The sequence below is a fragment of the Astatotilapia calliptera genome, chromosome 7, assembly GCF_900246225.1.
Source record: "Astatotilapia calliptera chromosome 7, fAstCal1.2, whole genome shotgun sequence".
Classification (NCBI taxonomy): Eukaryota; Metazoa; Chordata; class Actinopteri; order Cichliformes; family Cichlidae; genus Astatotilapia; species Astatotilapia calliptera.
This window is the reverse complement of record NC_039308.1, coordinates 14,154,700-14,167,844: the sequence shown is the minus strand read 5'-3', so window position 1 is coordinate 14,167,844 and position 13,145 is coordinate 14,154,700. Positions and strand designations below refer to the sequence as shown.

Genomic DNA, 13,145 nt, shown 5'->3' with positions numbered 1-13,145 from the left:
TTGGCCACTATTTCACTAGGAAATATTAATGCTCATGAGCACAGCATGACCAAAAACACATAAGAGATATAGAGTATATACATAATGACTACTTAATGGCAGGAAAATAGTTGGCATGGATCAGTACATCAGGACAAAACATTATCCTGCTTGCGTGTCCTTGAAATGATTCTGCAGAAAGGTTGGTGTCTCTTATTTTTATTTGAGGTGGTTCAAATCGAGTACCGAGGTCTTTTGCAGCATTTGTATACAGAAGCAGAAAAAAGAGTCTCCTCAAATGCTCTTGATTTATTCTGTGGTGTCATGGATGAGGACAATTGAGCCAGACCACCACCAGTGCTGCGCCTTAAAAAGGGTGGTGTGTTTGGATTAAAGGCATGCATGTGGTTACTGTCACTGAAGATAGCCTCATCTGAGCTCTGACCACAACGTCTTCATTAACTGAAGCCTGTATTTCTTCTCCTTGTAGGGTTAGTATGTATTGTAACAAAAGTAATTGTACATTTGTAGATGTTTTTGTACGAGGAATGCCTCACTGTCCTAACACTTATTGTGCATGTCTTGGTCTACACCATATAAAACTTTGTCAAATTGAGTTGTACAACAGAAACTGCTGACACTCAGCAGGATCTCAGAAACCAGCCAGTATATATTTACTATGTCTAGCCCCAGCTTTCCAAAAATACTCTGCCAGAATCTTCTGGGAACAATGGCCCATGCTACTCATACAGTGTCTTTAATTCTGAACATCATTGTGATTACGCAGGCAAATGTTAGGATAGGCCACATCTTGTCTTCGGTCTCCTGAAACAGCAGCTATGCCTGAAAGACTGAGTTTAAACGTGCCTGTCACTGGCAAGATGCCAGATGGAAAGGCTTACGTGTACAGAATCAAAACTGGCTGTTCTGCATCCTTCTCACAGCCCTGCAGAATTCACGACCTCTTTTTAATTTGTGAGAGTCGTCGCTTCTGGATCAGCTCCTCCATTGAAGGCTGCTGGTGACATTGACTACGTATCGTGGTGTTGCTGAGACGGTCACAGAGGGACACTCGGAGAATCTGATGCAAACAGCACATTCGGAAGACCTCGAGCTTGTTGAGGTCATGCTTGAGAATGAAACAGGTCTCAGATCCACAGAGAAGAATGGGCAATACCAGTGTGCAGTACAGGTGATGAGAGTGGTGAGGGTGTCTTCTTCCAGATGCACCATCGGAGGGAGGCGAAAGCCGCCGCTTGACCGACTCTTGAGTGCATTTCCGTCATTGATGCCACTTTGTGATGGCAAAACGAGTGTCTACTGCTCTATCTGAAGCTTAACTCTCTGTTCCAATCAGTTTAAGAGGCCCCATTTGATTTCTTCCAAAATTGTCAAGAGGAACACAGAACACAAGTCTTTTGTAATGTTGGCTTACTCCCTGTGGTGTTAGTGTGTTCCATAAAGCAAGCCAAAGGAATTTTTAAAGTCTTGCTGATGGGAAACCAGAACAGCAAAACAAATCTGTTATTCCTCACATCACACACCAGGATGACCTGTGTTTGAACTTATAGTTTTGTTCCCGTCTTTGAGCTCAAAGTCAGTCAAATCTTTTTTCCTGCTGTGGTGCACCGCTTCCCACACAGGGGTGCAATAAATCACAGAAATGTGGTATGATCCTAAAAACTATGTGGTGTGATAAGAACAGGGGGTGTGCTAGAGTCTGGACAATATGAAAAGAGAAAGAATATTCTGCAAGCATATATATCAACATGCCTACATATATAAAACTATCTACAACCATGCAGACAGGTCTGTGAGTACACAGAGTAGGCATTGCAATGGGTTTCTCTAATGCTAATTCATTATGTTAGGATGAAATCTAGTACAAGTTTACCAACAGAATCATCTTGGGCCCCCAGTCCCTCAGGCAGTCATCCGTCTCTGTGTATTCCCCAACTGGTTGGAAATTTGCTGTGAAATCTATTGCTAAAGTCCCATTCACTCAGGGGTAGAGAATTTTGAAGGTTGACTTTGGCAGTCAGCTAGAAATCATGACAAGGAGCCTTTTGGTGCAATACCTTTTGTGTGAATGATTTCACACGGTGACAGCCAGTAACCTCCAGCAACTGCTTGCAAAAAGGGTTGGGGAGTAGACATTTTTTTCTAGTAACCGGAGACTGACAAGAGGTTGCTGACCAGTTTCTAGGCCTATGTGACTGAGAGCTTTGATAAGCAAAAATTAAATTAGTTTCAATTCAAATATATGTACAAAGTGCAAAATCATATCAACAGTTGTCACAAGGCACTTTATATTGTACAGTAAAGACCTTAAAATAATGAAGAGAAAACCCCAGCAATTAGACAAACCCCCATGAGCAAGCACTGGAAAGGAAAAACTCCCTTAATATCAACAACTAACTAACTAACTAACTAAGAGGTCTTTGATAATAATTAACAAAAAGTTTCTAAAAAATTCATTTATTTAACGTTCATGGTGGCCCTTCCTGGTCTGAAATGTGAGGTCAAATCAAACCTCCATTAAACCTCCGTTCTCTCTTATGGCCAGCAGGGGTAACTCTCCTTGTGAAAAGAAGTTGAAATGTACAAAAGTCAATGATCAAATTTCTCTGCTTTTAACTTGATTTATTGCCTCTCTGAGCATATTCCTAGTGAAATCACGGTTCTAGTTACTATTTTCAGGTCTTCTTCATTAGAGCAGGATATTTTGTTTTGTACATTGTGGTCATATTTAAACTTAAAAAATGATAAAGCAGAGTATGCTTACATGTGTGGTTCCCCTGTGATTGACAAGTTGCTGCTATATGGGTGTGTAGTGTACGTGGCTTCACAGTGAGATACACCCAATGGGTTTTTTTCACCTCTTTCTCCAAGGAGAGGACTGTAGATTATTTTCCTAACCTTCTTCTTTTTCAGTATGAATCCCAGTTCATACCAAAGTTAATAATGGGAGGTTCTGGGACCAGCGTTAGGTGTTTGCTTGACTCTTGGACACATACAGTCAAGTCCAGTTTCAAAGCAGTAGCCCAAAACTAGTGTGTGACATAATGGTGACTGTGTCCATATATTCTGTTTACATTCTATGGGTGACAGAAAAGGTAGGAAGTAATCAAAGTTAAGATTAATTTAACATAACCCAGAATTCTTCAACAAAATTAGCCTAAAAACAAGACTTTCAATCCTTTAATCCTCTGGGAACGATCGTTTTCATGGCACTGGATCCAAAGTTCTTATAACATCTCTGATTCTATGCCACAGTCGTTGGTTTTTTGGGGGGGGTTTTCATTGTGTGCCGACCTTGCTGCCATTCTGTTAGCAAAGCTAAAATTACTGAGATCCCTGAGATGTGATCCCTCTCGTGTAATCTTGCAGATGCAGACCTGGAAAACCAAATGACTTGCTGTGTTTTCACCCTAATTTGAGATGACACTTATACTGCATATGCATGTAAAACTATCCACCATCAAGACTAAGCTGTTTTCTTGTTTTCACAAAACTGTATAATTCCTGCCTTTTGTGTAAGAACCTCTGAATCCAGCGTATTTGAGACAGACATCTGAGAACTTTCCAGAGGCAGAGCAAAAATGAAAAAATGTCGACAGCAAAACATTTGGCAGCTTCTTAATACTGACTCCTTTTCTGCCCCCCACTTCTTTTGCTGCCTCTCTCAGGACTTGGAAGCACTTGAATACAAAGTCCAGTTAATTGTTCTGGCAGTTCAGCTTGTGTGTAATGACTTCTGACAGCAGTGGAGACAAACTGAGGAATATGTCTGTCTCTGCATGTGTATTTACAAATCTACTCTGGGGAACCGCATTCCAGTTCTGGAAACACTATTACTTACAAATCCCCCTGAACTACTGCATGTCCAGGATCTGGGGATACTCGTTTGAAATAAAAATGAACAGAATGAAAAGTAGGACAAGACCATGCAAGACGCTGGCCTTGTATTTCCATCAGAGCAACGTGAGAAGTTTTGGTATAAAAGCAGAAAATGTAAGTGATCTATTGGAGTAATTTAGGAGGTACAGTTTGGGGGGAGAGCATTTGCCTCGTCCATCATAAGAGCGGCTGGCTCCACTGAATCTGGCTGTTGTTCCTAACTGGCTGTAATCCAACACGGATGGGAGTTGGGTTCTGCTGTGCATTATGAACTCCTTTTAAAGAAGTGAAACACAAGTGTGACCAGGCTTTTTTCTTTAATTCACGCTCAAAAAACCATTTGTAGCAGCTTTGTATTTCTGAGAATTCTAACCGAACTTTGAACATAAGGAACAAACAAACAAACAAATAGAGTATTGTTGGTCTGCAGCATTTCGATTTCTGCTAAGGGCCGTGTTTTGCCTAAGCAGTCCTGGATGATGTCAGTGTCTTTGTAGTTAATGGGAATCCTTGAGCAGTTCACCATTTGAGCTTTCTCTAACCTCCACTTTGATGTTGCTCTAAATTGAGTCTGTAGCCAGCCTGTTGCTCTGGAATGCCAGCTGGATGAGGCTGAAGGAGGGTGTTTGGGTTGTTTGGCTAAGAAACTACTCTGCACTTGTCTTGACTCCTTTCTAATCTCTCTAATTGGAATCGGGGGTTCAAGAATCGAGAGCTGCCAGATCTTTGTGGTCATCGTTTGGTGAAGTGACGAGGTCAGACATGGCTTCTTTCCCTACACTTTGTTCTCCTGGCCCCCAACAGATCTATTCTCTTCTTATTTGTGGAGCCTGCACGCTTAATGTTTGTTTACATTGCATGTGCCTGCAGTTTTTAATCCCTCTTTTTCCTTGCTAAGTGTTATTGTTAGGAAATAGGAAATACCCTTTACCAAATGGTAAAGAACTGGATTTTGCACAGCTACTTGCTTACACTTGCACAGGATGGACTGTTGAAACAAAAAGAGCCATATCTAATTTTTTTTCTTTTACTTTTTTTTTTTTGCTGTGGAGGCATCTGGTACTTTCCCAGCTTCATATGTGGAAACCATAGCTCTAAAATCTCTGAGCTGTAATGTTATTACTAATGCGTGTGAATGTGTTAGTACAGAACTCTTGGGTATGGTGTATCATATGGACTCCATGCTAGTTTTATGATGGAAAGTGTAAGACAGGAGCGCTGCATGTGTTTTAGCAGCTGTTGTTTCTGCCTGCAGGGAGGCTGCAGAACTCCGATGTTTTCCAAAGACATTCTGCTTCATTGTACCCAAGTCTCATCGCAGGGATGAGCAGTTTTGAATGACTGTCTATTATGCATGTTTTAAATTCTAATTTTAATCTAGGGTAATTTAAAGCTGCAAAGCAAGACATTGGTACAGAAAGAACATAATTTCCATAATGACTGCAACGTGTGGTGTCCTAAAACACAAATGGGCAAATATTTACCTTTATAAGAGTTTTCACTAGAGGTGGATCCAAACATCAATAGTATCGATAACCAACGCTGGTATCAGGGAGATACTAGCGCGACAGTATCGATACTTTGCTTCTATTGTCTAAGTTCAGTAAGTAGCCCACTGAATTGTCTTAAATTGTGTGTGTGTGTGTGGGGGGGGATATGAAAAAATGTACCCCAAATATGCACTAGCTTTTGTTGTGTTGATTTGTTATTATACAAAGTATCATTAAAATGTTGAAGATTTAAATCACGACAGGCTGATCTTCCCTAAGAAGGCTGCCTTTATAGTTTAAAACTCAGAACGTATTTACTTTGTATCATTCCAAAATTTGCAGTATTGCACAGTACTCATTTCATCACAATGAGATGACAAACGTGTAAAAGATTTCTACACATACATCAATTACGGTCTTCAGCGGTCTGCGTCACGACCGCGTGTGACGAGCGAATCAAAACAGTTTATCGGACCAATGGGACGCGGTCCCTGCGGAACCTAGTCACCCCACAACTACACAACCCGCATTTCAAAGCGGTTGCAGCTGGAGTGGATGTGGATTAATAGTGAAAAGAGTGACTTTAGGATCGAGTGTTCCCAGTTGCATGTGGAATAAACAAGCTGTGGGTCTTTCTTTTTTCTTTTCTTTTTTTCCCTTGTAAACTTCACCAAAACTTTTTTTTTGTGGACGACAGATGCAAAAGTGAGGCCACTAGAGAGGAACCGCACGGACGGAAGGGGGGAAAGTGGAACTTTGTTATGGATTTCGGAACTTTTAGGATCTTAACGTGATGCGCTTGTTGTGCCTACTTTGTGGCGCACCGCTAACTTCAAGTCACCGACTTGTGACGTGATCTAAAATCATCAGGGAGTAGCTCTCTGGACTGTTGATGCGACAGGATGGAGTAACGCTTTTCTAAGATTCATTCTCGGAGGAAATGGGAAGTCGTGCCACATTGATGGAGCGAACAACGGTTTTTATATACGGCGTGTTGATCCTAATCCTCGGTCTCTGTGTCGGATCTCCCAACCACAGCCACCGACTGGTCTGCTGGAAAGCCATCCTGAAGTGTCATGCAGAGCCAGAGTGCCAATACGCCTACAATCAGTACATCTATGCCTGCGCGTCTGTTTTGAGCGGGGAACGCAAAAAGTGCCCCAGTCACTGCGTGTCCTCTTTGATTCAGCTCAATTTAACCCGGAGCGGCCCGGCTCTGGAGGACTGCGACTGCGCCCAGGACCCGAACTGCAGAAACACCAAACGGACCATCGAGCCGTGCCTGCCGCGGACTAGCACCATGGGCTGCACCGAGGCCCGGCTGCAGTGTGAAATGGACCCGCACTGCAGCTCTGCCATGGGGGATTATTTATATCACTGCCGCAAACTTTTCGGTGGAGAAAGGTGCTCAGATGCGTGTCGCAAAGTGATAGCCAACATGCGTTCCATACCTAAAGCGCAGCAGCTGGACACCTGTGTGTGCGACGGCACCGAAAGGAACATATGTGAGTACATCAAAGTCAGCATGAAAACTTTCTGCTCCGACTCCAGTGACAGGTACGCGGGAAGCGGCTTCTCAGACTCCGAGGAGGACACTGAGAATGATTATATGGATCTGGAGGATGAGCCATATGTGGAAAACTCAAGTGACACGGCACATTTTCAGACTGCTGTGTTCAATACTCTGACTACCATTCTGGTTTTAGCCAAAATTATCTGAAAAGAGTGGGAAAAGGTGCCTACTATCGGGGACAGTTAGACCAGACAGGAGCCTAACCCGTGGGACTGGACACCAGAAACAGAGACCAAACTAAAAATGTGTGTTCTTCTAATCAGAACATTCTATTTTATAACTCAACCAAAACCTTCTACTTCATGTCTACAACAATGTATTTAACAACAGGGCTTATGACGTTTGTCAGTCACTGTTGTGGATCAGATAGTAGTTATATTTCAATTACACATTTAAAAAAACATCTTATACTTTTAAAGGAAGCTATTTTTGTATGTTGGTATACATAAATTGTATAGTATATTGTAAAAATAATAATAATAATTTTGTCTAAATATTTGTTTGGGTGTTATATATATAGAGAGAGAACATGAGATTTTGCACTGTATCTAAAAGAAAGTCCTGTACTGCATTATCACCACAGAGGAAGGAAATGTGCTTCATTAAAATCCAAAACAAAAAAAAGAAAGCAAAAATGCCTCAAGGTCGTTTTTATTCACAAGCAAGACTGTGAAAGCTCTACAACACTTTCACTTAAAAAAGTAACCCCAAAAGTTGATTAAAACCACTAAAATGTGTTTAAATCCCAAGGCGGATAATGAATCTGTGTAAAGAATCTCATGACCTTGAAAACATGGTGTTTGCTTAAGGTATAAAGTGTTAATTCCAAACTCAAACAGACTGCAGAAGGCCAAAACCCTCCTCCTTGGGATTTGTGGAGAAGTATTCAGTCGGTTTGTTTATTTTCACCCCGTGTGTTTGTCCAAAGTCTTAACAAAGGCACACTGATTATAAGACAACATGTCTGTGTTTGGGTGAATGAAGATATTAAGTGCCCATTATGAACACAGACCTTTGAATGTACATGCACATTAAATAAATAGCATTTTTAAAACTATTTTTGTCCTTGGACTTCCATGTGTATTTCTCTAGTATATAGAATAGAATAATCCTTAAATTGTCCCACAAGGGGAAATTTGGGTGTAACAGCAGCAAGAAAGACACATGTACAAACAAACAGTACACAAGACACAGATCAGAAACATACACAATTTTTACATATTTACATCAAGGACAATGGTTACCACAAACAGAGTACCGTACCGTTATTAAATTGAATAAAATTAAATACAGATAAGAGGCAAACCCTGGTTATAGTGCGAATCGGTTGATATAATAGTGCAAGTTACAGCGCTGATGTAAACATCTATGTTGGGAGTAGTTCTGTTTGCATATAAGCATAGTTTTGGCGTTGTGTGTATTCATCAGAGGAGAATGCTGAAGTGGTTTATTCACAGTATTCTGTTTTATTTTATAACATAAAATAACACAATTTATGGTTTTCATTCTTCAATGTCGCAAGTAATCATTTCATTCATTCGTTGGTCTGCATTTACACCACTGGTATTTTTTTGCTATTTAAACCATACCTGAGTTGCAATATTAAGTGTCAGTACCACTCAGCAAAATCTAGAGCTAACTTAACCCAGATTAAAAGGTCAGTGGTATCATAATAACCTGTAAAAATCCATATCCTGTACTGTGTTGCAAAGATGTTGCCCAGAGTCATTGAATTGTTTGTGACAACTATGTTTAATCAGTGATAGCAGTGACACATGCTGTCTGTCTACATGCCTGTGACTCATGCAATGAGTCAGTCAGCTCAGTATACCGAAACAGCCAGTGTCCCGTCCTTCTGGTGTTTTGAAACCAATAATGGCAGCCATTTTGCTTTTAAATAAAAAGAGATGGGCCCATTGTTGAAGGAAAAGTCAAGTGGCACCTCTATTATGCAGAGACAACCCCCCCACCCCCCCAACACACACACACACACACACACACACACAATGGTGCTCTGGCACAATACGAGTTGCACTTCATTCACTCTGTCCTAGTGTTTGGGAGTGGGGGGAGCATGAAGAGGCAGCTACCTCAGAAGAAGAGAGAGGAGTTATGTGAGAGAGTTTAGCTTAATGGCTCAGTCTAATTCCTGCTGACGCTCTGTTAACAGTTCTTCATCTGTTTTGGTTTACTTATAAATAAGTATATAGAAGTATATAGTCATTGTCTCCAACTTCTATCAGAGGCTAGGAGGATAAATTCCTTCAGTTTTGTACACTGACTACACTGTGGAAAACATCAGCTGTTAATTGACAGCTGTAAACAGAATAACCCAAATAATAAATCCTAGAAAGGTCGTAACTGTTTAAAAAAAAGTTATGCAGAAGGGGCCTTTCAGGGTCTTTGTTATGAAAAGAAAAAGGCTGGTACTGGCACTTTAAGAGAGCAGGCCTCCAATCCAACCATTAATAATTGTAATGCCTTTTTATTATTGTTTGGGATAATGAAGGGATGAGAGTCATACGGGGGCCCCGTCAATACATTGCCCTGAAATGTTTTCAATTAACTTTTGGTACCAAAGAAAAATGGGAAAGTAGTGTTTCATTCCCTGTGCTGAAACAGAAAAGAGTCAACAGGGGCTTTTTTCGTGCACGGAGCACAACCTCATTAAAATTGCCTCATCATAACTCAAACTGTTGCTCGGCCATCCTCCCCTCTGGCCCACCTCAAATCATTCGACCTCTAGAATATGCCGTGTCAAAGCAGACAGGCACATTTTTATTACTTTTATTGTTTACTTTGCAGACAATATTCAGGCAGTCCACGGTCGTTCATATGCAACTTCTTATCATTTTGTTATTTTTATGCTTCAAATGTTATTGGCTAAAAATAAAAAAAGAACATCTAAACTATGAAATATGTTATTTGAATTCAACGTATATGGCCCAATCCCGTGGTTTATTTTGATGTCCCAACCTGTTTCTTAGCTCAGTGGCAATAAAATAAGTCATTTCCTGTGACAGTGCCACTGGACTTCTAAAGCAGCTCAGTCGCCAGCCTGACTTTTTTCTGCTGAGCTTATTTGGATACTCGCAGTCTTGGAGAACTGCTTTAATTCAATTATGCTCTAGTTTGCCTGAGGTGAACCCACAGAAATGAAGTTAAAAGGGACGAAACAAAGAAAGTAAGAAAGTAAAGAAAGAAAAAGAAGTTTCAAGGGCAACAAGTTGTTATGTTTAAGAAAGCCAAAGCTGGAATAAACAGAGGTAAACAAAAAGGAAAAGGTAAGCAAAAGCAGCAGAAACTACCACTGTTCTCCCTTTTATTTTGAAACCCATGCAGACTCTCAAACAGTGAGTGAGGCATCTTACTTGGTTAGACATTAGACATCCCTTCAGTCTCATTAAACACATGTAAATGATTAATCTGAAAAAGGATAATAATAACTAGAACTATTTGTTGTAGCTCTGTAAGATCAAAGTTTGCACCTGCAAAATATAAGTTTCTAAATGCTTCTTTAGATATGGGCAACCCTTTAGCTGTGATCAAAAGTAAACAAACTTACTGCAACAGCAATGTAAAGTGAATAAACCCCAGTGACCCACAACAAGAAGAGGTTATGAGATGAGCCTGAGGAAGGGAGTACCCGGAGCTTTAGAGAGGTTGGGAAGGTGGAGGAGGGGGTTGATTTATGATTCAGGGTTAATGGGGGAAGGGATTGGACTGGGAGAGGGCGTTGAATGTCAGGGGTTTTCTAGCCTCTCTGAATTATGATGCAAAGAGGGAATATTTATTCAACCAATCAGATCAGGTTCTCGTGGATAGCTGGAGAGGAATTATCTTTTGGTTCCCTCCCCCCGGTTCCCTCCTGCAGTCCTGCTGAAGAGCAAGTTCTCAAGGAGTTAGAGAGGGAACACAAAACATCGCTGACAAGGGGTATAACTTCATTTCCACGGTGCTGGGACAGCTGTGTGAAGTAATCTGCCGTAGCAGCCCTCTAAAATTTCAATGCATTTAGTGACCCAGGGAAGAGGGGTGGGGGCGACTCCAACTGTGTTAGTCATTTAAGAGTGTGAGGCGGGGTAGTTTCACACTATTCTTCGGGCTTTTTGTTACCTGTTCCTCACAGAAAGCAAATGTTTGCGAGATTCAAAAACAATGCCACAGAAATGGAAACTGAGCATTTGTTCTGCAGCTTTGGAGAAACAAGCAAAGTGAAGAACTTTCTGATTTAAGTTGAATCTTTATCAAGTAGAATAACTTGCATGTTATAACTATATCACAGTGAAGTGTATTTTATTTAAGTGACGCCAAATCTTATTTTCCCCCATTGTGCATAACCAGATACTTCACAGACCAGCGGTCCCCAACACCCGGGGCACGGACCGGACCGGTTGCTGTATTTATCCGCGACACCTTAAAGGCTGGTCCGTGAAAATATTGTCAGACATAAACCGGTTTGTGGCGCAAAAAAGGTTGAGGACCACTATCATACACTATTTGATAAAGGAAAAGCATATTATTATTTAGTATTTATCACAGTTCCTTCATAGCACATCAAATACAGATGTATATAAAAATATGCAGTATGCAGTTTAAATATGCATAAATATTGTCCCTCTACAAAAAAATGACTACAACATTGTAGAATTTAAACTATTAAGTTATCCAAACGAGTTCTTAGAGTGCAAATTTTCACACGGTCCCGTGTGATTCAGCATGTAGTATGTGTTTAATATTTCTTAAAAAGAAAAGAAAAAAGAAAGAGAGAACTGGGCAGTCTATTGATGAAGAGGAGTTCATTATTTTCTGCAAATGGTGCTGCTAAGGACGGAGTTAAGAACAAAACGTTTTCCACTAAGATAATGGCTTGAGGCTGGGTTGCTGACTGCAGTGAATGGAGTTTCCCTGGAGCTCAATACGGTCCCAAAGTTTTACTCCATTATGCTGACATCCTAAAGGCCAGGGGCCACCACCCCCCATGGTTATTTCTCAAGTATGCATTCATTCCCCCACACACAACCTTCAAGTAGACACACACCCATTTACTCACACAGAAATGTACACATATGCACGCTCACACAAACACACAATCTTTTGGACTTACTCTTTAAGCAATGACAGCAAGTGATACTCCCAGAAATCTGATATTGGAAAATGTAATACATACAAAATACTTCGCCACAGTATGTCAAAGATGAGGCCTTCTGCAGCACAATATTGGAAAAACCTCCCACTCCAGTGCCAGTATTTCACAAAAGGAAGGAAAACAGTGAAAAAGAGGTTGGGCACTGTATATTACAGCACCGGACTTCTGACTTCTCACATTATAAAAAGCACAGGTGTTTGTAATATTATTGGCAATAAGATTGATGCTTTTCAAATGTCCTGGACAGGAAACGGAAACCAAAACACATTTCATTGACATTATTTCTCTGATTTGGAATTTGTAAATCCAAACTACACACAATTTGTAAACTACACATGCTATGTACTTTTTTCAGGAAAATTTCAACCGGGATGCAGCATTCTCCTCTCAAACATGTACGTATCGAACATGCTGCATACCGAGTTGCAGGCATGTAAGTAAAACGAGTAAAGCTTTGATCCAAAATCCACAATGGATCATGTATTCTCCAGGAATGGCAGCATACAAGGTGTATTTTTAATTTTCATTAGCACTCATAAACAGCATTAAACACAAGAATTACATTTATTTCAAGTTCCACATTCATAATATAGATATATATTGTAATATATCTATATCATAGCTAAAGCACTTCTGGATGGATGCAAACTGCATTTTGTTGCCCTGTACCTGTGACATGTGCAATGACAATAAAGTTGAATTCTATTCTATTCTATTCTAATGCCTTATGATCCTTTAAGATTTCAAAGATATTTTGGGGGCTTTTAATTACATATAAACAAAGAAGGATGGTCATCCTTTATGTTTGCTGTATGTCCAGCACCTCCAAATCTCTCGTCTCTGTCCACTGACGGTCTCTATTTGTCCTCAGTTGTCAGTTTTCTTTCCACCCAGTTGCCTTCTACTCATCTGGTTCTTATTTGCACGGTACAGCCAGATGGAATGTGGCCACATGCCTTTAAGGATGAGCTATTAGCCCATTAATATAATTCAGCCAACACTATCTGAGTGAAGCAAAGCTGAAAGATGCACACTGTTAGAGAGAAAGACAAAG

General features: G+C 40.5%; 1 protein-coding gene across 1 annotated transcript; it reads left to right on the top strand.

The window, feature by feature from the left end:
- The first annotated feature begins 5,883 nt into the window (after positions 1-5,883).
- Positions 5,884-7,999, top strand: gas1b (growth arrest-specific 1b). Its single transcript, XM_026173257.1, has one exon. The coding sequence runs from the start codon at positions 6,310-6,312 to the stop codon at positions 7,087-7,089; it is 780 nt and encodes a 259-aa protein (XP_026029042.1). The 5' UTR covers positions 5,884-6,309; the 3' UTR covers positions 7,090-7,999.
- Positions 8,000-13,145: the final 5,146 nt, after the last annotated feature.